This window comes from Hoplias malabaricus, chromosome 6, assembly GCF_029633855.1.
Source record: "Hoplias malabaricus isolate fHopMal1 chromosome 6, fHopMal1.hap1, whole genome shotgun sequence".
NCBI lineage: Eukaryota > Metazoa > Chordata > Actinopteri > Characiformes > Erythrinidae > Hoplias > Hoplias malabaricus.
Window position 1 is genome coordinate 13,305,194 of NC_089805.1, and position 23,897 is coordinate 13,329,090.

Below are 23,897 nucleotides of genomic sequence, written 5' to 3' on the forward strand. Positions count from 1 at the left end.
GGTCTCACTCTTTGAGTTGATGACAGGGAGACAAATGACTCTGCCTCTACATCTGTTATATCAGCCAGGTGAAGCTAGCATAGCCGTAGCCTACACCACTCATCAGTATATGGAGGATCTGCAGAAACACCTCAAAGCCACCTTTGCCTTTGCCCAGCAGAAACTGGAAAAAAGTGCAGAAGGTCGCAAAGCGTACTATGATCACAAAGCATCCCACGATGAACTCCAAATAGGGGACAAAGTATGGTACTACATCTTTGTCCAACCTGTTGGAAGGTCGCGAAAAACAGGGGGGAATTTGGCCCGCAAATTCCTACCCCGATGGTCCGGTCCCTATAAGATAACAGACAAACTGTCCCCCGTTGTTTACAGGATCAAAATAAACAAAGCTCGGGGCAGTACTGAACTCAAATGGGTCCACCGCAACCAAATCCGACCACACACAACCCCCATGGGACTTTTAGGGGATACTAACGCTTGTGTTAGATCATAAACGACAGAACCAAAGGCAGGAAGGGTGTTAGTTAACAAACAACTATAACCTTCTACTCACACCTTAGTTCTCCTATCCCTTTTCTCTTTTTCTCTCGCTCTTTAGCAGGCAACGAGCTTCTAACCAGACTGAAGACACTCAGGGTGCAAGACCCTAGTCCCTCATCGTCAATTATTGTAGAGTGTTTACCCTAGGAAACTTTTATCAAAAGGGGGGTATCGTGAAAAATTTTATAATTTGTCTAAACGACTCGCCATAAATACCCTAAATCTAACCATGAGCATCTCTTCCGGTAGGATGGCCCCGCTGCTCATTCTCCTGATCGTCGGCTCCCTAGGAACCGCCGTGCTCCCTGAAGTGATTGAACCGGGTCCTGACTCAGGAATAATACTGAAAGACCAGCCGGGACTGCTAATCACTAATTGCCGTCTCCATACCCAGAGAGTATTTGTACGGTTGAATCCCGCCGAAGCGTGTAGCAAAAACCTACCGATAACCACTCTGCAGACTGGCCGGAACGGAGTTAGATGGACTGAGGAAGCTATCAGCCATGCTGAAGCCGACGTAACTCACATGCTCTGCCAGCTACAAAAGTTTACCGTAACACAATCAGAACTAAATGGTTTTAATAAACGACCTAAACGCTTCATAGGCGGATTGTTAATGGCAGCTGCAACTGTGGGATCACTACTGAGTCTCGGAACGTCCACCGTCAATGCCGTCAATGTAGCCACTGTTAAACGTCAAGTAGGGGAACTGCAAGCGGAAATTCTGAACATTAAAACCCAATTATACAAACAGCAGCAGCACTTGCAAACAATTGGGCAAACCCTACGTGGCACCGTCGTAGTGCTCAACGCTCACAGTGTCGCTTTGAACAAAACGCTCCAGACGGTTAACTCTATGCTTTCAGTAGTACAACTTGACCTTGCCCACATCCAGCTTGTGAATATGTTATTGTCTGATATGCTACAAGAAATCAGCTCCTCTGTAGATAGCCTAGCCATGGGGAGAATTCCTCCCTACCTGGTGCCTCTATCCTTAGTACAGGAGATTTTATCTACAGCAACTCGAGAAGTAGTTACTGACCTCCAGGCCCACCTAGCCTATACCTTAGGTAGCGCCATCCCAATTTATGTTAATCCTCAAGACCGAGAATTAGCATTCATTATTAACCTTCCCATAATGGCGCCTGAAAACATATACCGTTTGAAAGATGTTGTCAACGTTGGTTTCTGGCAAGATTCTGCCTACGTTCGTGTGAAAACAACATCTCTTGTAGCATACCAAGACGATAACCCTGACCTATATCTGGTACCCAATTTGCTTATGTGCACACTCACTAAAGACATTCACTACTTGTGCCCTAGCAAACATTTCATTCGTGACAGCGCAAATGGGATCTGTGGCCTTAAGCCTATGATGAGTAATACTCAATGCCCGGTAGTCGTCACACCCCAACGTTTGGTAACCAGTACTCAAGCTGAAATTGTTGGAAAACGTTGGTTGGCTAACACCCCCTTTAGAGAGGCCCTACTAACCTATGATCAACATGACACCTCAGAAAGGGTACTCCTTCCTAGCCGAACCTTCTGGGTAGACGTCCCCGTAAACGCAATCTTACATGTAGGAGACCTGGCCCTGTATCACCTAAACCCTGACCAATATGAGAGTGACATAGAAATCTCAGAGTTCTTCTCCAAACACACCATCGAGCTAGATACTAAAACACTAACTCGCCTAGAATATGAGGGAACCCAAGTCATTGACCTAACCCCCATAGATAACACTCTTAGAGAACTGTCGTCTCAACCCCTATGGCCAGTTCAGCCTGTCACCTATGCATGGTCCACCCCGGACACCTTACTAGTTACCCTGGTAGGATTAGGATATCTTTTGACCTTTGGTATAGCTTGGTTTTATTTCAAACGCACTCAAGCCCTCCAGAGCAGGTTAGAAACTTGGTCTAATAAAATGGTCAAATTCGTCAGACATAAAAGAGCCCAGAGAGGTGAACCCCCTAGTTTTAGATATGAAGTCGAAGGCCATGTCGAAGAATCAGCTCTCGAGGTTGCGTTTGAACAAGACCTGCCCCTAAATAACTAGAATCCCTTCAGCATGCAAACATACACATTCCGTATACACCCATACACTAATAGGAATACATTAGCTCTGGAAATGTGTTTGAATATGCTTGCTGATCTCACCTTCCTCCACAGCAAAAGTTCTTTTCAGCTCCATGATCCCTGCCGAACCATAAAACTGAAAAGAAAGGGGGGAATGTAGTGGAGTATGGACCAAATACCAGACAACCAGATCGAAATAAAAAAATTGAAAAGTTTTGAATTAAAACTTTTCCATTTTTTTGAAGAAGACTTTTCGTCTGCGACATAACAGCCCCACACACACACCCAATCTAAAACATCAAAGACTGGAGAAGAACACTTTCAAGTGACACATGGCCCCAACACCCCCTTCTCTCTTTTAACTAACAGGAACAAAGAAGAGGCCTTTTACGGCCCGTTTTTATGACAATGGCATCTAAATGTCTCTCCTTATCTCGAGCCCACTAAACAGGGCCAGCAAATGTTTAAACCAAAAGTGACCTCGGTTGAACCCCCGCGAATCACCCATCAACAACGTGGACCAACAGCGACCCCAAATGGACACTGGCGAAACCACGCCTCGCTCGGGGTCGTCTAAACAATAACGAAAATAGTCAAACTCTGATTATTTGCGTATAAACAAATGTATTAATGTCACTTTCTGTACCCTCAGATGAATGCCTACCTCCTAATGAAATGTTGTATATTGTTGATTGTTTCTATCCTGAAAAGAAATTCTGTCTCTGAAAAGAGAAAACGGATTAGTAATTCTTTTCCAGCGTATCATCATAAAATGGGACGTAAAGATGAAACCTTATGTAAACGTTTGATATTAATAGTCCAGTGTACTCATTGTTATATGTTGATATTAATAGTCCAGTGTACTCATTGTTATATGTTGATAACAGGTATAAGAATTTCGATACGCGAAATTCATATTCTTTCTGTGTGAATCAATGATTCAAAACCCCTTCTACTCTCTCCCCCTCGTGAGAGTCACGTGAGGCTGAATTTGTGCCCAATCAGGAAAAGGATACCTCCCGTTAGGGCGTGACCGCGCTAGCTTTGAAAACACCGAGCAGCTCAACGGAGATCAGTCAGCAGTTAAGAAGAAGATCACGAGAGTTCGAAGAAACAGAAGAGACCAGATCAGAATGACAACTCGACACAGAAGTAACAGAACTGAACGAAGACGACAGCAACCGCGAGAAAATCGAGAAACCTTGAAACAACAAAGAGACGCTTTCTCCATTTTTAATAACGCGTCGAGTGTTTGAATATCTTCTTTTCTTTTAATCTTGTTTATGTTTTATTACCCATCGAAGTGTGATCTCACGAGTGATCAAAGCAGGTGAAACTTATTTGTGGCCAGAATAAGATATCAACCTTTTGATTAGTCGATAGCAGATATATTAACGTTATAAGCTGATTCCTGAAGACATTACTCCCGGAAAACTGAACAACGAGACGAGCTAATACTCGGAGAAAGCCGCTCCACTCCGGTGGAAACCAGCCACGCCTGTGAAACTCTAAAAGAAGGGAAACCTCGATCGACGCAGCTCTGCCTGGAAGCCGAGAGCTTCCAACTCAACCGGAAAGAGATCTCCTCCATAAGTGGGCCTGTCTCTCACCACGTGGAAATGACGAGAAACTCCCCAGAACACGGAGATTAAACAGCAGGACGCGACGGCTCAGTGAAACGGCGAACGAGTAAGCTAGCGTATTTAACACCTTTTCCAGGAGCTAATGTCTAAGTAATACCTCTTTATAATTTATCATTTATTAACCTTAGTTAGAAACAATTTAATCACAAGACAGTAGCGCCTAGCCCACCTTAAGGTCAAAATCGGGTTTCCCTGCAGTGATACCGTGAGATTATAAGGCTAAGCTATGTTAATTAAATATCCTCTCTTTATTAATAAAACTCTCATTATTTGAAATCAGTGTTTGCAATTTGTTCATTATTTTCCTGAAGATCCTGACGTACTCATTTAGCATGATTATTATTCATTCTCAAACTAATTATTAATGTTTTAATTGCCTAAGCCAATTATAAATTTTAATTAATATCATTAAGTCAAATATCAGAGATTGGAGGAGTTTGAATAAGGTCAAGGCTATAAAACAAATTATAAATATATATATATATATGTTACACTACACTGACGGTATAGGAAGTGGAGTAGAGCGCAGTGAAGTGTCTCTGACAGTGTAGGAAGTGGAGTAGAGCGTAGTGACATGTCTCTGATGGTGTAAGAAGTGGGTTAGAGTGCAGTGAAGTGTCTCTGACGGTGTAGGAAGTGGAGTAGAGCATAGTGACATGTCTCTGACAGTATAGGAAGTGGAGTAGAGTGCAGTGCATTGTCTCTGATAGTGTAGGAAGTGGAGTAAAGCGCAGTGAGGTGTCTCTGACAGTGTAGGAAATGGAGTAGAGCGCAGTGACGTGTCTCTGATGGTGTAGGAAGTGGAGTAGAGTGCAGTGAGGTGTCTCTGACGGTGTAGGAATTGGAGTAGAGCACTGTGATGTGTCTCTGACGGTAAAGGAAATGGAGTAGAGCGCAGTGAAGTGTCTCTGACTTTATAGGAAATGGAGTAGAGCACAGTGACATGTCTCTGACGGTGTAAGAAGTGGTTTAGAGTGCAGGGAAGTGTCTCTGATGGTGTAGGAAGTGGAGTAGAATGCAGTGAAGTGTCTGAAGGTGTAGGAAGTGGAGTAGAGGGCAGTGAGGTGTCTCTGACAGTGTAGGAAATGGAGTAGAGCAAAATGACGTGTTTCTAATGGTGTAGGAAGTGGAGTAGAGTGCAGTGTCATGTCTCTGATGGTGTAGGACGTGGGGTAGAGTGCAGTGAATTGTCTCTGATGGTGTAGGAAGTGAAGTAGAGGTGCAGTGACGTTTCTCTGATGGTATAGGAAGTGGAGTAGAGCGCAGTGACATGTCTCTGACGGTGTAGGAAGTGGAGTGGAGCGCAGTGACGTTTTTCTGATGGTATAGGAAATGGAGTACAGCGCAGTGAATTTTCTCTGATGGTGTAGGAAGTGGAGTAATGAGGAGTGAGGTGTCTCTGACAGTGTAGGAAATGGAGTAGAGCGCAGTGAGTTGTCTCTGACGGTGTAGGAATTGGAGTAGAGCGCAGTGAGGTGTCTCTGATGGTGTAGGAAGTGGAGTAGAGCACAGTGACGTTTCTCTGACGGTATAGGAAGTGGAGTAGAGCACAGTGAAGTGTCTCTGACAGTGTAGGGAGTGGAGTAGAGCACAGTGAAGTGTCTCTGACAGTGTAGGGAGTGGAGTAGAGTGCAGTAACGTGTCTCTGACGGTGTAGGAAGTGGAGTAGAGCGCAGAGACTTGTCTATGACGGTATAGGAATTGGAGTAGAGCGCAGTGACGTATCTCTGATGGTGTAGGAAGTGGAGTAGAGTGCAGTGAGGTGTCTCTGACGGTGTAAGAAGTGGATTAGAGTGTAGTGACGTGTCTCTGACGGTGTAGGAAGTGGAGTAGAGCGCAGAGACTTGTCTATGACGGTATAGGAAGTGGAGTAGAGCGCAGTGACGTATCTCTGATGGTGTAGGAAGTGGAGTAGAGTGCAGTGAGGTGTCTCTGACGGTGTAGGAATTGGAGTAGAGCACAGTGATGTGTCTCTGACGGTAAAGGAAATGGAGTAGAGCGCAGTGAAGTGTCTCTGACGGTAAAGGAAATGGAGTAGAGCGCAGTGAAGTGTCTCTGACTTTGTAGGAAATGGAGTAGAGCGCAGTGACATGTCTCTGACAGTGTAAGAAGTGGTTTAGAGTGCAGGGACGTGTCTCTGACGGTCTAGGAAGTGGAGTAGAATGCAGTGAAGTGTCTGAAGGTGTAGGAAGTGGAGTAGAGGGCAGTGAGGTGTCTCTGACAGTGTAGGAAATGGAGTAGAGCAAAATGACGTGTTTCTAATGGTGTAGGAAATGGTGTAGAGCGCAGTGTCATGTCTCTGATGGTGTAGGAAGTAGGTTAGAGTGCAGTGAGGTGTCTCTGATGGTGTAGGAATTGGAGTAGAGCACAGTAACGTGTCTCTGATGGTATAGGAAGTGGAGTAGACCGCAGTGACGTGTCTCTGACGGTGTAGGAAGTGGAGTAGGGCACAGTGAAGTGTCTGATGGTCCAGGATGTTGAGTAGAGTGCAGTGAGGTGTCTCTGACAGTGTAGGAAGTAGAGCGCTTTTGGATTCCTTTTTTCTGGCTCTTTACCTGAAGTTTGTTCTTGTGTTTACATATTGTGCCTACTACAATTCTGCTTCGGGATCGAAGCCTCCTGCCTAATGCTGATGTGTCACACTCATAAATATTCATGAGGGTTGATTCTGCTTAGACGAGCAACTCATTTTTATTAAAAAAAGGAGGAAATTTCCGTTCAGAAAATGTGCAGCTTTAATGTGAATTTTTATAAATTGTATAAAGACTTCAGTCACTGATAAAGTTCCTCAGGTGACACTGTCAGTTTTAGTGAAGAAATAACTTTAATTAATAAAAAAATAATAAACTGTATAAACATTTTCACTACGGAAATGAGATCAGATCACTGTCCAAACTGAGACCAGTGTCCAATTCAAGTCTCACTGAGAGTACAGTCAAAATCTAAAGTACCATCTGATCCAAGTCTGATCAGAGTCCAATCTGAATCTAACATGTGAATAGCTGGAGACATGAGCATCAGGTTTGAACTCTGTCAGAGACATAAGAAGCAGACATGAGCTGAGTTGGAGTTGTGAGGAGCAGATGTGAGCTGAGTTGGAGACTTGAGGAGCAGATCTGAGCTGAGTTGGAGACATGAGGAGCAGGCGTGAGCTGAGTTGGAGAGGAGAGGAGCTGATGTGAGTAAATCTGGAGACATGAGGAGCAGATATGAGTAAATCGGCAGGCATGACAATCAGACGTGAGAGTAACCAGAGACATGACGATCAGATGTGAGCGGAGTTGGAGACGTGAGAGACCCTAGGGTCAGAGTCAATCTCGTACCTGTAGTGATAGCCCTCCCACACCTCCCTGCAGGCATCCCTCAGGTCGTAAATCCTCTTCTTTATTCCATTTCTGTTCAGATACAGAACCAACAGGAACATCAGGCCCACGAAGCCCAGAACCACACCGAGAAACACGTAGGACGTCTGGAGCGCTAGGTTCTCTGGTTCTCCGACCTGGAAACAGCCCAACTCCACTCCCCCCACAGCCAAGACAGAGACGTTCCTCAGTCCTGCAGGGAACATGCACAGAACCCGCTCCAGGTCAAGCACGCGTTCTCCAGAACAGTTTAACCATGAGGAGAATGCCTCGATCCCACAACTACAGGAGTACGGGTTCTGCCCCAGGAACAGTCCCGCACTTGGAACCTGCTCCAGCTCCCTCAGGCTCTCTGGCCCCAGGTTCTTCAGGGCATTCTGGCTGAGGTCCAGTTCCTGCAGGTTCTCAAGGCCAGAGAACATGTGGTTCTGTAGGGTGAGGAGCGAGTTGTTGTGGAGCTGGAGTCTGCGCAGGTCTCGCAGGTGAGAGAAGGTTCCCTGAGGAATGTTGAGCAGATGGTTCCCTGACAAGTCCAGGTTCTGCAGCCCCTGCAGCCCGCTCCAGCGCAGACTCACGCTCAGATCTGACATAACCGAGTCATTGTAGAGAGATCTGCTCAAATTCAGCTCCTGCAGAACCAGCCCTGGAACCAGGAATGCTTCAGGGTGGATCAGAACCAGCTGATTACCACTCAGATCTAGAACCTTGAGACTCCGCAAACTCGAGAAACTGTGAGACTCAATCTCGGAAATCCTACACAGAAATGAGAGGGAAATAAAAAGAAAAGTGAGAAATCAAGTTGGAAAAAAAAGAAACAAAGAAGGAGAAATAAAGTGAAAAAATGAGAAAGACATACCTTTAGAGAATTAAAGAGAAAAGAGAGAAACAGAGAAGAAAGGGGTTAGTCCCTCTAATATTGGACTTAAACCTTGACTCTTTTTATAAACTAATTCTAGTAAAATTACTAAAATTACTAGTGTGTGTGTGTGTGTGTAAGGGACAGTGTAATAAGCTTGTTGTGTGTGTGTGTGTGTGTGTGTAAGGGACAGTGTATTAAGCTTGTGGTGTGTGTGTGTGTGTGTGTGAGAGAGAGAGAGAGAGAGAGAATGCATTAAGCTTGTTGTGTGTGAGATAGAGGGAGGGACAGTGTATTAAGTTTGTGGTGTGTGTGTGTGTGTGTGTGTGTGTGTGAGAGAGAGAGAGAGGGGGGGGGATAGTGTATTAAGCTTGTTGTGTATGTGTGTATGTATGTATTAGAGAGCGAGGGACAGTGTATTAAGCTTGTTGTGTGTGTGTGTGTGTGTGTGTGAGAGAGAGAGGGACAGTGTATTAAGCTTGTTGTGTGTGTGTAAGAGAGAGGGAGAGTGTATTAAGCTTGTTGTGTGTGTGTGTGTGTGTGTGTGTGTAAGGGACAGGGTATTAAGCTTGTTGTGTATGTGTGTGTGAGAGAGAGAGAGAGAGAGAGAGAGAGAGAGAGAGAGAGAGAGAGAGAGGGACAGTGTATTAAGTTTGTTATGTGTGTGTGAGAGAGAGAGAGAGGGACAGTGTATTAAGCTCGTTGTGTGTGTGTGTAAGGGACTGTGTTTTAAGGTTGTTGTGTGTGTTTGTGTGTATGGGACAGTGTATTAAGCTTGTTGTTTATTACCTGTTGTTGCTAAGAGACAGAGTTCTGATGTTGCTGGGCGGGAAGCTATCTGGTCCGATGAGGTTGATATTATTTCCGATGATAAACAGGTTCCGAGTGAATTCCGGGATTTGGGTGGGAACGTTCTGAAGTTCTTTAGAGACACATTTCACGGTCAGCGCCGCTTCCGAACATTCACAGCGCAAAGGGCACGAGGAACAGGCTCGACCCAAACACAGCAGTGCCGCCAGCACCAAATACAGGGGCATTTTACACAGACCAATAACTGACCACTTACTTACCAATAACTGACCAATTGCAAACAATAATTCACCACTCACCGACCAATAACTGACCAATTGCAACCAATAATTCACCACTCACTGACCAATAACTGACCAATCACTGACAAATAACTAACCACTCACTGAACAATAACTGACCACTCACTGAACAATAACTGACCAATCGCAACCAATAATTCACCATTCACTGGCCAATAATTGACCCCTCACCAACCAATAACTGACCAATAACAACCAATAACTGACCACTCACTGACCAATAACTGATCACTCACTAACCAATCACCAACCAATAACTGACCAATAATTGACCACTTACAATCAATAACTGACAGCTTACTGACCACTCACAGCTCACTCACTGACGGCTCACTGACCAATCACAACCAATAACTGACCACTCACTGACCAATCGAAACCAATAATTGACCACTCACTGACCAATCACCAACCAATAACTAACCAATAATTGACCACTTACAACCAATAACTGACAGCTTACTGACCACTCACAGCTCACTCACTGACGGCTCACAGCTCACTGACCAATAACTGACCGCAGGCTGGAGTTCCTCTCGTCCCCGTGCTCCATGGCACAGAAAAGTCAGGAAGCAGCCGCTGCCTCAGAGCACCGCTGAAGTGTTGAGGCTTTGTGCTGGAGCTCCTCACTCCTCTCATTCTCCACAGGCACAGAGTCATTAACATCTGAAAAGGCGAGCGCAGAACAATGCAGCGCCTTACATCAAAGGGGCGGGTGCACACGGAAGGGGGTGGGGTCTAAACTGAGGAACAGACGGAATACAGAGAGAGAGAGAGAGAGAGAGAGAGAGAGAGATAGCCTTCTTCTCCCCCAGCTAGGACCTCACCTCTGACTGCAGCTGGGAGAGATTAAGGAGATGCTCTAAACTCAGTCCAACAAAATGCTTTTGGGGGGAGGGGGGGGGTGTCTTAGGGTGAAAGACAGTTGGGGGGGCCCCTGGACTCCTCTGAAGTTGGTGCTGCTCTGGAACAAATGCAGTAGGCGGCGCTGGAGCTGATCTTTTGCAGCCAACTGGAAACAATCTGAACTCAGATCACTGTTCTCTCTCTTTAAGCCCGCCCCCACCCCTAAACACTGATCAATATGTTTTAATAAACACATTCATAAACATTAAAAATCATTTTAACAAACACATTCATAAATACAATAACATATTATCAAATAATAATCATCCATCTGCGCAGAGACAGAAACATGGAGACAGAGGGAGATGAAGAGAGATGGAGACAGTGGGAGAGAGATGGAGACTGCAGGAGAAAGATGAGACAGTTGGGTGAGAAATGGAGAGAGTGATGAGACAGTTGGGAGAGAGATGGAGAGAGTGGGAGAGAGATGGAGACAGTGAGAGGGAGATGGAGACAGTAAGGAGAGAGATGGAGACAGTTGGAGAGAGACGGAGACAGTTGAAGAGAGACCGAGACAGTTAGGAGAAAGATGGAGACAGGAGAGAGATGGAGACGGAGAGTTTGAGGAATGTCTTTGTGTTGGAAACGCTGGGGAATGGCAGGGTTCCACATTCCAGAATCTTCCTCCTGGAAACAGAAAAGCGAATTTTAATCGAATCTTAATCCGCCTTCAAAGGTCTCAGTGTGTCTTCACACTCCCCTCAGCCCAGCATCGTCCGAGACACGGCTTGTCTCAGCTCCGCCTCACTGCTGATTCTTGTTCAAGTCTGCACACACACGTGCAGCTGCTCCTGCACAGCTCCATCTCAGCTGCTTTTACAGTTTAGGATTAGGATCCGCATCCTTTTAGACCCATGGTGCCGAGCTGTTCTTCTCCCCCTCCACGTCCTTTCAGACCCAACCTGTAATCCTCACATCTCAGAATCAACACACACCCATCTCACACTTTCTCATTCACTCAACTGACCCCTGACATCCTGCTGTTTCTGGCGAGAGAGAGAGAGAGAGAGAGAGAGAGAGAGAGAGAGAGAGAGAGAGAGACAGAGAGACAGAGACAGAAAGTGATCTGATGAAATCATGTGGTGTCAAACCCTGCACAGAGAAGATTTATTTAAACACATGTCTGAAAGCTGTGTGAGGATGAAGATAATTATGTGATTAAAAGATTAAACTCTTTATTTTTGAATTATTTCTGTCACAGAACTCAAGACCTTAAAAATAATGCCTTTATCCCAGCACCAGATTAAAGTCAAATTTATGAAGCATCTCGAAGTCCCTCAGACCCTCAGAGCTCCTTGAGGACAGTGAGGTCCACAGACCTGAGACAGAATCACAACAGAAACCTAAACACAACATGAGCATTTTATTTAAAAACCCAATGATTTTAAAGTATCGGGTGCTGATGTCGCAATAAAGAGCATTAATTAATGCAACATAAAAAGTCCAACGGATTAGTGACATTATAAAGGGTTAATTCAGCACCAAGCCACAGGAGATCTTCAAATAAGAGCTTAACTCACTGGCTAAATGAGAAACAGGCCACAGACATTTAAAGAAAACAAAAGAAAGATTAAACATGACATTGTTATAATCCCCCCCCCCCCCCCCACACACACACCTTGATCTGAGGAATAAACCAATTTAAATATAATTAAATCAGCTGAATTAAATTATTATTAATAATAATAATAATAATAATAATAATAATAATAATAATAATGAACTAAATGCAGCACCATTGTTTTCAAAGCGACACTAAACTGAGGAAGACTAGTTTTGATGAAGTTGTTTTTGTTGCTGGCACTAATTAACCCTTGGTTTTCTCTGAGTTAAGGCTCGATGTCAAGTTTATCTCCTGGGTTCTGAAGGTCCACAGAGTCACTAGAACCCATGTTAAGGAGAACAGAATCTGGAGAATCCCCCCTAGTTTCATCATCGCAGATTAATGTAGAGGGACAGAGACACCAGCGAGGTCAGTAAGATCAGGAACGGAAGCCAGGTCTTCAGAAATCCAGCAAAACTATAAGAACACAGAACAATAATAAACAATAGCAGAGAGAACAGAAGAAAAAATGAATATCATTCTTCCTCAGAAGAAAATTAAGAAAAAAAAAAAAACTTTAAAACAGCTGTTAATCCTCTGTTTTTGCTGCAGCTAATGCTCAGTTTTTACCTCTGAATTATTTTAATAGACTCACTCATCGCTGATGGGCCGCTTTGTTTTAAATCTCCAACATTTCTGACCTGATTCTAAACCCTGACCCCGACTGCAAACCCTGACCTGACTCTAATCAGTGACCCCAACTCTAAACCCTGACCCCGACTCCAAAACCTGACCTGGTTCTAAACCCTGACCATAAACCTGACCCCGACTCCAAAACCTGACCCCAACTCTAAACCCTGACCATATCCCTGACCCCGACTTTAAACCCTGACCCCAGCTCCAAACCCTGACCATATCCCTGACCCCAACTCTAAACCTTGACCCAGACTCTAAACCCTGACCTTATCCCTGACTCTAAACCCTGACCATAACCCTGACACCGACTCCAAACCATGACCTGACTATGAACCCTGACCCCGACTCTAAACCCTGACCCCGACTCTAAACCCTGACCATATCCTTGACCCCGACTCTAAACCCTGACCCAAACTCCAAACCCAGACCCAAACTCTAAACCCTGACCTGACTCTAATGCCTGACAATAACCCTGACCCTGAACCCAACCCCAAGCTCAGTCTAATCTTTGATTAGGAAAAGTCTCTGGACAACAAACCGATTCACCAGCCAGCTTGAGAACCCGGTTCTAGACTCTGACCCTCACCTGACATGTTTTCCATGGATGAGGGCAAGGAGGCAGAGGTTCACCATGTTCCATGACGTCCTGTTGTCGTACCGCATCAGATTCAGCGCCATGGCAACATGAGAGTGACAGTTATCACAACACAGGTTGTGCTGAAAGGGTGAATCAAAACAAAAGAATTCAAACAAAGATTTAAATCAAAAAGAGTGTTCAACTCCATCAGTGGAGAGTGAAATGTGGAGAGTGTGAAGTGTGTGTGTGAGGGTGACGTGGACTTGGTGAGAGTAGAGTGCAATCACCATTCTGTGTTTATATTCCTCTGAGGCATTGTGGACGGCCGTGTCCCAGACATTGGAGCCACTCGCGTAAACTTTACTGACGTCCAGCATCCAGTACCTGGACAAACACACACTGCCAATGAGCACCGTGTCTCTCTCTCACACACTCACACACACACACACACACACACACACACAGCTACCTCACTACCATAAACTACACTAAACTACAACAATCTGCACTAAAATTCACCAAAAGCATAACAAACCAAATTAAACTACAGCCGTGTGAATCAGCGTCACACACAGTGTAACTCTCCTCAGTCACAGCTCTGTCAGAGTCCCACACCATTCCCTTTTAAATATTAGAGTCTCTTATTTAGAGTTAAGAGTTTAAAACACACACTTGGTCGGTCGTCCAAACGCCATTTTGTCCTCCTGCAACAGAACACAGAGACGGAGAGAGAGAGAGAGAGAGAGAGAGAGAGAGAGAGAGAGAGAGAGAGAGAGAGAGAGAGAGATTAATGCTTGGAAACAAAGTAATAATTCACTAAGTAATTCCTGAGAAATGTGAGAGTCACATCACCCTCTGAGACCTTATCTTAGCTGATCGCTCAGATCTCACTTTGAACTCCAAAAGTCTAAACTGCTCCTTTACTCTCAGACACACTGAGACACAGTGAGACACAAACTGGCACACCCCAACACGCTCAGACAATTAGAGATACACAGAGACACACTCACACAGGGATGGGGAGACAGTGTGGGAGGGGGGGCAGTGAGGGACAGGAGGACAGTGTGGGGGGACAGGGAGACAGGAGGACAGTGTGGGGGCAGTGTGAAATGGGGGGGGGGAGTGAGGGACGGGGGGACAGTGAGGGTCATCAGGAGGGCAGTGTGAAATGGGGGGAAAGTGAGGGGACAGGGGGACAGTGAAGGTTAGGAGGGCAGTGTGGGGGGGACAGGGAGACAGTGAGGGACAGGAGGACAGTGTGGGATGGGGGGACAGTGAGTGACGGGGGGACATTGAGGGACAAGAGGACAGTGTGGGGGCAGTGTGAAATGGGGGGGCAGTGAGGGACGAGGTGACAGTGAAGGGATGGGGGGGACAGTGAGGGGACATGCTGCCACTGTGTAAGTCTCTAAATTGGATTCCAAGCAGGGAATACATCTGGAGTCTGAGCTTTTTCTAAAAATTGCTTCGTCTGTGACTTTTTTAACACTCTCTCTCTCTCTCTCTCTCTCTCTCTCTCTCTCTCTCAGCTCATTACCACCCAAATATCACACACAACAGGAGCAGAGCAGGTTCCTATTAAAGCCCCTCTCTTGCTCTACTATAGATTTCCGTTTGGATCCAGAGCAGTGATCTTTCGAGGAATTCCAGTGGGAGAATCACACCGTCCAGCTCCACGAGAAACAAGGAACATCACTCAGTTCCAGTAACCAGACCCTCACACTTCCTGTCACACACACTATCAGAATTTACACACACTCAGTGTGTCTTTATTAACACTGCATTAGAGTTATTAATCACCCTCTGTGTCTTTATTAACACCACATTAGAGTTATTAATCACTCTGTGTCTTTATTAACTCCACATTAGAGTTATTAATCACTCTGTGTCTTTATTAAATGAACATTAGAGTTATTAATCACTCTGTGTCTTTATTAACACCACATTAGAGCTACTAATCACTCTGTGTCTTTATTAACTCAGTGAGGGACAGGAGGACAGTGTGGGGGGACAGTGGGACAGGAGGACAGTGTGGGGGCAGTGTGAAATGGGGGGGGGGGCAGTGAGGGTCAGGAGGGCAGTGTGAAATGGGGGGGGGGAGTGAGAGGACGGGGGACAGTGAAGGTCAGGAGGGCAGTGTGGGGGAAGGGAGACAGTGAGGGACAGGAGGACAGTGTGGGACAGGAGGACAGTACAGTTATTAATCACCCTCTGTGTTTTTATTAACTCCACATTAGAGTTATTAATCACCCTCTGTGTCTTTATTAACACCACATTAAAGTTATTAATCACTCCGTGTCTTTATTAACTCCACATTAGAGTTATTAATCACCCTCTGTGTCTTTATTAACTCCACATTAGGGTCATTAATCACTCTGTGTCTTTATAAACACCACATTAGAGCTACTAATCACTCCGTGTCTTTATTAACTCCACATTAGAGATATTAATCACTTTGTGTCTTTTTTAACTCCACATTAGAGTTATTAATCACCCTCTGTGTCTTTATTATCTCCACATTAGTTATTAATCACTCTGTGTCTTTATTAACACAACATTAGAGTAATTAATCAGTCTGTGTCTTTATTAACACCACATTAGAGTTATTAATCACTCTGTGTCTTTATTAACTCCACATTAGAGTTATTAATCACCCTCTGTGTATTTATTAAATCCACATTAGAGTTATTAATCACTCTGTGTCTTTATTAACATCACATTAGAGTTATTAATCACCCTCGGTGTCTTTATTAACACCACATTAGAGTTATTAATAACTCTGTGTCTTTATTAACTCCACATTAAAGTTATTAATCACTCTGTGTCTTTATTAACAGCACATTAGAGTAATTAATCACTCTGTGTCTTTATTAACACCACATTAGAATTATTAATCACCCTCTGTGTCTTTATTAACACCACATTAGAGTTATTAATAACTCTGTGTCTTTATTAACTCCACATTAAAGTTATTAATCACTGTGTGTTTATAAACTCCACATTAGAGTTATTAATCACCCTCTGTGTCTTTATTAACACCACAATAGAGATATTAATCACTCTGTGTCTTTATTAACTCCACATTAGAGTTATTAATCACTCTGTGTCTTTATTAACACCACATCAGAGATATTAATCGCTCTTGTCTCTTTATTAACACCACATCAGAGATATTAATCGCTCTGTGTCTTTATTAACTCCACATTAGAGTTATTAATCGCTCTGTGTCTTTATTAACATCACATTAGAGTTATTAATCACTCAGTATCTTTATTAACCCCACATTAGAGTTATTAATCGCTCTGTGTCTTTATTAACTCCACATTAGAGCTATTAATCACTCTGTGTCTTTATTAACTCCACATTAGGGTTATTATCACCCTCTGTGTCTTTATTAACTCCACATTAGAGTTATTAATCGCTCTGTGTCTTTATTAACATCACATTAGAGTTATTAATCACTCTGTATCTTTATTAACTCCACATTAGAGTTATAAATCGCTCTGTGTCTTTATTAACACCACATTACAGTTATTAATCACCCTCTGTGTCTTTATTAACACCACATTAGTTATTAATAACTCTGTATCTTTATTAACTCCACATTAAAGTTATTAATAATTCTGTGTCTTTATAAACTCCACATTAGAGTTATTAATTACCCTCTGTGTCTTTATAAACTCCACATTAGAGTTATTAATCACCCTCTGTGTCTTTATTAACACCACATTAGAGTTATTAATCACCCTCTGTGTCTTTATTAACACCACATTAGAGTTATTAATAACTCTGTGTCTTTATTAACTCCACATTAAAGTTATTATTCACTCTGTGTCTTTATAAACTCCACATAAGAGTTATTAATCACCCTCTGTGTCTTTACTACCTCCACATTTGAGTTGTTAATTGCTCTGTGTCTTTATTAACACCACATCAGAGATATTAATCACTCTGTGTCTTTATTAACTCCACATTAGAGTTATTAAACGCTCTGTGTCTTTATTAACTCCACATTAGAGTTATTAATCACTCTGTGTCTTTATTAACTCCACATTAGGGTTATTATCACCCTCTGTGTCTTCATTAACTCAACATTAGAGTTATTAATCACTCTGTGTCTTTATTAACTCCACATTAGAGTTATTATCATCCTCTGTATCTTCATTAACTCAACATTAGAGTTATTAATCACCCTCTGTGTCTTTATTAACTCCACATTAGAGTTATTAATCGCTCTGTGTCTTTATTAACACCACATTAGAGTTATTAATCACTCTGTATCTTTATTAACTCCACATTAGAGTTATAAATCGCTCTGTGTCTTTATTAACACCATATTAGAGTTATTAATCGCTCTGTATCTTTATTAATACCACATTAGATTTATTAATCACTCTGTGTTTATTAACTCCACATTAGAGTTATTAATCACCCTGTGTCTTTATTAACACCACATTAGAGTTATCAATCGCTCTGTATGTTTATTAACTCCACATTAGAGTTATTAATCGCTGTTTGTCTTTATTAACACCACATTAGAGTTATTAATTACTCTGTATCTTTATTAACACCACATTAGAGTTATTAATCACTCTGTGTCTTTATTAATACCACATTAGATTTATTAATCACTCTGTGTGTTTCTATTAACTCCACATTAGAGTTATTAATCACTCTGTGTCTTTATTAACACCACATTAGAGTTATTAATCACCCTGTGTCTTTATTAACTCCACATTAGAGTTATTAATCACTGTGTGTCTTTATTAACACCACATTAGAGTTATTAATCACTCTGTTTCTTTATTAACGCCACATTTGAAGAGACTCACTGAGACGAAGTAAGGTCCAGCGAAGTCTCGTATCACTCCGTTGGACGTACAGATTCCCATGTGTCCAATAAACGGAAACAGCCATCTGCAACATCCGACAAACAGCATTCACTCTGAGAAAGGGTCACACGGTGCACAGAATAAACAGTAAACACACACACACTTAGTAACACACACTGCTTAACCCCATAAGTGCCAGCAGACTGTGACCCCTTAGGCAGCTGATGTTCAGGAGGCAGGAATTTCATGGCTCCTAGTCCATTAGACCAGTGAGTGACTGCTGACCTCAGCTCTACAGAGTCACAGAGGGACTCTACCCATTCCCAGAATCCCCTGTGTGAGCAGAGGACGCAGCGCTAGACAGTGTTCTAGTTTTCACAGCAGCATAGCGGCAGTAAGTTCTACTCCTTCTTCACACTACGCTCAGACACCAGCCATGTGTCCCCCACCATCTACTGTCCTCACTTTCTGTGAGGGGCTTTTAGAGGAGGATGTCTGGTTCCATTCACCTCCACTGTCCACTGTCCCCCATAAACCAACATGTTGATGTTCAAATCAACAGTAATTATAATAATAATAATAATGATAATAATAATAATAATAACATTATGTTCAATTTATATAGCACCTTTCACAAACCCAAGGACACTTTACATAGCAAAAAAAAAAAAAATAATAAAACTGTATACACACACACATTCGCTCTGAGACACCTGGAGCTCCTGTTGTGTTTGCCCCAAATAATACTGTTCCTAGAACAAGCTTCTTCAAACTGGAGCACAGCACTCTCTCCATCTTGAGATTTATTAATATTAGATTTAGTACAGAGTTCCTGGACACTGCTTTGACCTATATACAGCAACAGGGCAGAGAGAGTGAGAGAGAAAGAGAACTACAGAATTCTGTGTTTGAGATTCTGTGCCCGGTTGTGGTTATGAATTTAATGTTTTTCTTGTTAATTTCTTATTTTTATTTTCTTTATCTTCTGATGCAGTGAGATCCTGGACAATAGTGGATTCTCTCCAGAGAACCCACACAAGAGTCATTATGTGTTATGAGTTATGATCTGGGTGTTTGTGTGTTTTGTGTTTTGAGTTGTCCACTGTCCTCCATCATCACTCCACAGAGACTCTGTAGACGGTGGAGGCGCTGGTGAAGGGGGAGAGGGAATAAAATGGTGTGTGGGCGCTGGAGACGCCTGGTTCCATTCACCTCCAATAGAAAGAAATCTGAGTCTCTTCCGTCCTCCGCTGTCCCACAGGACATTGTCCAGAAGTGTGTTCACTGTGTCTCACGCAAGGCATTCTGGGTGAATCAGGGTAAACTGTGTGGAATTATTTAATCCAGTCTCAGAGAAATGCGGATTAACTCGTGCTTGCTGTGTTTATTTTTTTACTGAAGGAGAACCAGGTTATTTATGAGTGTCCGGAGTTGTCTGGGTGTCAGCGTCTGATCTTATGTTCTATATTTTGACGCAAATAAATTAAATTAAACTCACGATAAAACGGGGATTGGGGTCCAGACGATGCAGTGCGGATAGCGACTCGTGTTCGGGTTTATTTTCTCCAAAGCGATCTGGTAATTCTTCATGGATTCAGTCTCTACATCCGCCATCACAACAGCTCTCCCTCGAACCCTCCGCTCCACCTTAAAACGTCAGCTCTCGCCGAAACCCTCCGTTTCAACTTAAACACTTCAGGTCTCCATGTAACTGTCCACTCCACCTTAAACACTAAAGTTGTCGCTGAAATACTCCGCTCCACCTTAAACCTTAACGCGGTCTCTGTCACTGTCCGCTCCACCTTAAATCAGGTATCTTTGACAGTACCTCGTCCGCTAGGACTGCAGAGGAAATAAAGGTGGAATGAAGAGTTACTGAGAAAGTGGTGGATTTTAAGGTGGAACGGAATAATAATAATAAACAGATTCAGCGTCGTCCTGCTTCCGCTAACCTTCGCTCTTCCGGCTCCCGACAAAGAAAACTGAATTCCGAATTAATATAAATTATGAATAATATATTGTATAAATATTCTACAATAAAAAAATTAAATACTACAATGAAAAATATGTAAATCTAAATATAAACATTTAAAAAAATGTAGGTGATACAACGAGAGAAGTATGGAGTCTTGAAAAACTGAAAAAAAAAAACTATTCACAGTTGTTGTGTTTGCATTGTTTAGAAATGAAACAGTAGTTTTTTAAGGAAATGATACAAAAAAATAAATTTCCTATTTAAAGACTTGAAAATTAAGTTAATTTCTGCCATTGCCCTTAGGCTCTACAGTATGTTATCAAATATATAGTTAATCAAACAGCAATTCACCTTTCTCAGACTTAAGCTTGTAACAGTCTTCCATTTATATAACCTATATATTGTCTCAGGTGTGTGTGAGTTTAAATTATCATTACTATATTGTTTGTATTATATTAGTTTACAGTAATGCTTTCAGTAAAGATTCTAAAAAGATAGAGAAGATGAAACCTTAACCACAACTCGCTCACATTTCTGGAACGTCCAGTATTCACTCTCAGCTACAAGATTCTAGCATGACTTTTTAATTTCAATCAGAAAACTGTTTGACTCTTCCATTCCTTTAAGTTGGTAGTTAATGTAATGTTTTTGGGGTTTATTCCTGTCCGTCAACTGAAAACCATAACAGAATCGAACAGGATACAACAGAGAAAACAATCTTGATTGGATTAAATCAAACATAAATCTATAATGAAATACAGATATATAGGCTTACACATGGATTATTTTGGGGTTTCACACAAGAGGCATTATTATGTCAATCACAGATTGAAATAATTAAAAGATCTTAAAAGAATTCGTAAAATAAACAGCAGCAGACTCCATATAATCAGTTTTATTGCATCACAAAAACCTGTTTTACAGGTGTGCAAAATAAAGTCTGTCAGGCCGTTCTGAGCAGCACTGGGCAATTCTCTGAGGTTCTAGATCTTACACAGCTTCTTCAGACACAGCACTGTGTTGTGGGTCTACACGTTATCACGTTATCTTTAATATTGCTCTGGAAAAACATTCATTTCTAAACTATGAAGTTTGTGGAGCTTTTTTCATTTTGGACCCCAAAATGGATGTACCACGCTTTGGAAGGAAAGTTCTGAGGGCCTAGCCTGGACTATGTGCTACACACGCTCCGCCCCCTGTCTCCACCACAGAACATCTCCAGCTGTGGCTACATGTGTAAAAGGACAACTCTGGAACTCTGGAAAATGTATTTTCTGGAGTTCATAGGTGAAAACAAAGAGGAAAGAGAGAAGAGAAGAGGAGAGAGAAAAGTGGGTGAGAGAGAGAGAGAGAGAGAGAGAGAGAGAGAGAGGATCCTGAGGGAATATTCCGGTTCCATGTTCTCTGCTCTATATCATTAATCCTGACAGATGACAAATGATGTGCAAAGCAAAACAGTGACTCAGCAGAAACAGAAACAGAGATAAATGAAAGTCTCTCGCTCTCTGCATACACATGCACACGCGCACACGCACACACACACACACACATACACACACACTACATTAACCTAGGTTTCAGTGGCTCCTGTAAGAACTCCCTATCCTCCCACAAAGGCTGGGGGCACTGCCCTCCAACCCTCTTGCCCATCCACTACACCTGCCTCCTGCCCTCCAACTTATCCACTACACCTGCCTCCTGCCCATCCACTACACCTGCCTCCTGCCCTCCAACTCATCCACTACACCTGCCTCCTGCCCATCCACTACACCTGCCTCCTGCCCTCTTGCCCATCCACTACACCTGCCTCCTGCCCTCCAACTCATCCACTACACCTGCCTCTTGCCCGTGCACTACACCTGCCTCCTACCCGTGCGCTACACCTGCCTCCTGCCCGTGCACTACACCTGCCTCCTGCCCTCCTGCCCATCCACTACACCTGCCTCCTGCCCTCCAACTCATCCACTACACCTGCCTCCTGCCCTCATACTACACCTGCATCCTGCCCTCCCGCCCATCCACTACACCTGCCTCCTACCCTCCAACTCATCCACTACACCTGCCTCCTGCCCTCCAACTCATCTACTACACCTGCCCTCCTGCCCATCCACTACACCTGCCTCCTGACCTCCTACTACACCTGCCTCCTGCCTATCCACTACACCTGGCTCCTACCCTCCAACTCATCCATTACACCTGCCTCCTGACCTCCTACTACACCTGCCTCCTGCCCTCCTGCCCATCTACTACACCTGCCTCCTGCCCTCCAACTCATCCACTACACCTGCCTCCTGCCCGTCCACTACACCTGCCTCCTACCCTCCAACTCATCCACTACACCTGCCTCCTGCCCTCCAACTCATCCACTACACCTGCCACCTGACCTCCTGCCCATCCACTACACCTGCCTCCTGCCCTCCAAATTATCCATTACACCTGCCTCCTGCCCATCCACTACACCTGCCTCCTGCCCTCTTGCCCATCCACTACACCTGCCTCCTGCCCTCTAACTCATCTACTACACCTGCCTCCTGACCTCCAACTAATCTACTACACCTGCCCTCCTGCCCATCCACTACACCTGCCTCCTGACCTCCTACTACACCTGCCTCCTGCCCTCCTGCCCATCCACTACACCTGCCTCCTACCCTCCAACTCATCCACTACACCTGCCTCCTGCCCTCCAACTCATCCACTACACCTGCCTCCTGCCCTCCAACTCATCTACTATACCTGCCTCCTGCCCATCCACCACACCTGCCTCCTGACCTCCAACTCATCCACTACACCTGCCTCCTGCCCGTCCACTACACCTGCCTCCTACCCTCCAACTCATCCACTACACCTGCCTCCTGCCCTCCAACTCATCCACTACACCTGCCACCTGACCTCCTGCCCATCCACTACACCTGCCTCCTGCCCTCCAAATTATCCATTACACCTGCCTCCTGCCCATCCACTACACCTGCCTCCTGCCCTCTTGCCCATCCACTACACCTGCCTCCTGCCCTCTAACTCATCTACTACACCTGCCTCCTGACCTCCAACTAATCTACTACACCTGCCCTCCTGCCCATCCACTACACCTGCCTCCTGACCTCCTACTACACCTGCCTCCTGCCCTCCTGCCCATCCACTACACCTGCCTCCTACCCTCCAACTCATCCACTACACCTGCCTCCTGCCCTCCAACTCATCCACTACACCTGCCTCCTGCCCTCCAACTCATCTACTATACCTGCCTCCTGCCCATCCACCACACCTGCCTCCTGACCTCCAACTCATCCACTACACCTGCCTCCTGCCCTCTAACTCATCTACTACACCTGCCCTCCTGCCCATCCACTACACCTGCCTCCTGCCCTCTAACTCATCTACTACACCTGCCCTCCTGCCCATCCACTACACCTGCCTCCTACCCTCCAACTCATCCACTACACCTGCCTCCTGCCCTCATACTACACCTGCAACCGGCCCTCCTGCCCATCCACTACACCTGCCTCCTGACCTCCTACTACACCTCCCTCCTGACCTCCTGCCCATCCACTACACCTGCCTCCTACCCTCCAACTCATCCACTACACCTGCCTCCTGCCCTCCAACTCATCCACTACACCTGCCTCCTGCCCTCTAACTAATCCACTACACCTGCCTCCTGCGCTCCTGCCCATCCACCACACCTGCCTCCTGACCTCCAACTCATCCACTACACCTGCCTCCTGCCCTCTAACTCATCTACTACACTTGCCCTCCTGCCCATCCACTACACCTGCCTC

General features: G+C 44.3%; 2 protein-coding genes across 4 annotated transcripts; both read right to left on the reverse strand.

Moving 5' to 3' along the window:
• Window positions 1-7,008: 7,008 nt before the first annotated feature.
• On the reverse strand, window positions 7,009-10,274 carry tpbg1b (trophoblast glycoprotein 1b). Of its 2 annotated transcripts, XM_066675776.1 has the most exons (3): window positions 9,270-10,274; window positions 7,586-8,377; window positions 7,009-7,450 (listed from the first exon to the last, which is right to left on the reverse strand). In XM_066675776.1, the coding sequence occupies exons 1-3, from the start codon at window positions 9,515-9,517 to the stop codon at window positions 7,198-7,200; spliced, it is 1,293 nt and encodes a 430-aa protein (XP_066531873.1). In that variant the 5' UTR covers window positions 9,518-10,274; the 3' UTR covers window positions 7,009-7,197. The 2 variants fall into 2 exon arrangements, with proteins under 2 accessions (XP_066531873.1, XP_066531875.1); XM_066675778.1 differs by having other exon boundaries at window positions 7,328-8,377; window positions 9,270-10,270.
• A 1,863-nt stretch (window positions 10,275-12,137) lies between these two features.
• On the reverse strand, window positions 12,138-20,078 carry tmem222b (transmembrane protein 222b). Of its 2 annotated transcripts, none has more exons than XM_066675780.1 (6): window positions 19,645-19,784; window positions 18,147-18,259; window positions 13,987-14,018; window positions 13,602-13,698; window positions 13,324-13,454; window positions 12,138-12,518 (listed from the first exon to the last, which is right to left on the reverse strand). In XM_066675780.1, the coding sequence occupies exons 2-6, from the start codon at window positions 18,252-18,254 to the stop codon at window positions 12,431-12,433; spliced, it is 456 nt and encodes a 151-aa protein (XP_066531877.1). In that variant the 5' UTR covers window positions 18,255-18,259; window positions 19,645-19,784; the 3' UTR covers window positions 12,138-12,430. The 2 variants fall into 2 exon arrangements, with proteins under 2 accessions (XP_066531877.1, XP_066531876.1); XM_066675779.1 differs by having other exon boundaries at window positions 12,139-12,518; window positions 18,147-18,231; window positions 19,645-20,078.
• Window positions 20,079-23,897: the final 3,819 nt, after the last annotated feature.

Coding starts and splice junctions, on each gene's coding strand:
- tpbg1b (XM_066675776.1), bottom strand. CDS start 9,517: ATGCCCCTGTATTTGGTGCTGGCGGCACTGCTGTGTTTGGGTCGAGCC. Junction 8,378..9,269: donor CTGTCTCTTAGCAACAACAG/GTAATAAACAAC, acceptor ATTTCTGTGTAG/GATTTCCGAGATTGAGTCTC. Junction 7,451..7,585: donor TGGGAGGGCTATCACTACAG/GTACGAGATTGA, acceptor TCATGTCTCCAG/ATTTACTCACATCAGCTCCT.
- tmem222b (XM_066675779.1), bottom strand. CDS start 19,760: ATGGCGGATGTAGAGACTGAATCCATGAAGAATTACCAGATCGCTTTG. Junction 13,699..13,986: donor GCGTTTGGACGACCGACCAA/GTGTGTGTTTTA, acceptor GTGTTTGTCCAG/GTACTGGATGCTGGACGTCA. Junction 13,455..13,601: donor AGGAATATAAACACAGAATG/GTGATTGCACTC, acceptor TCACCCTTTCAG/CACAACCTGTGTTGTGATAA.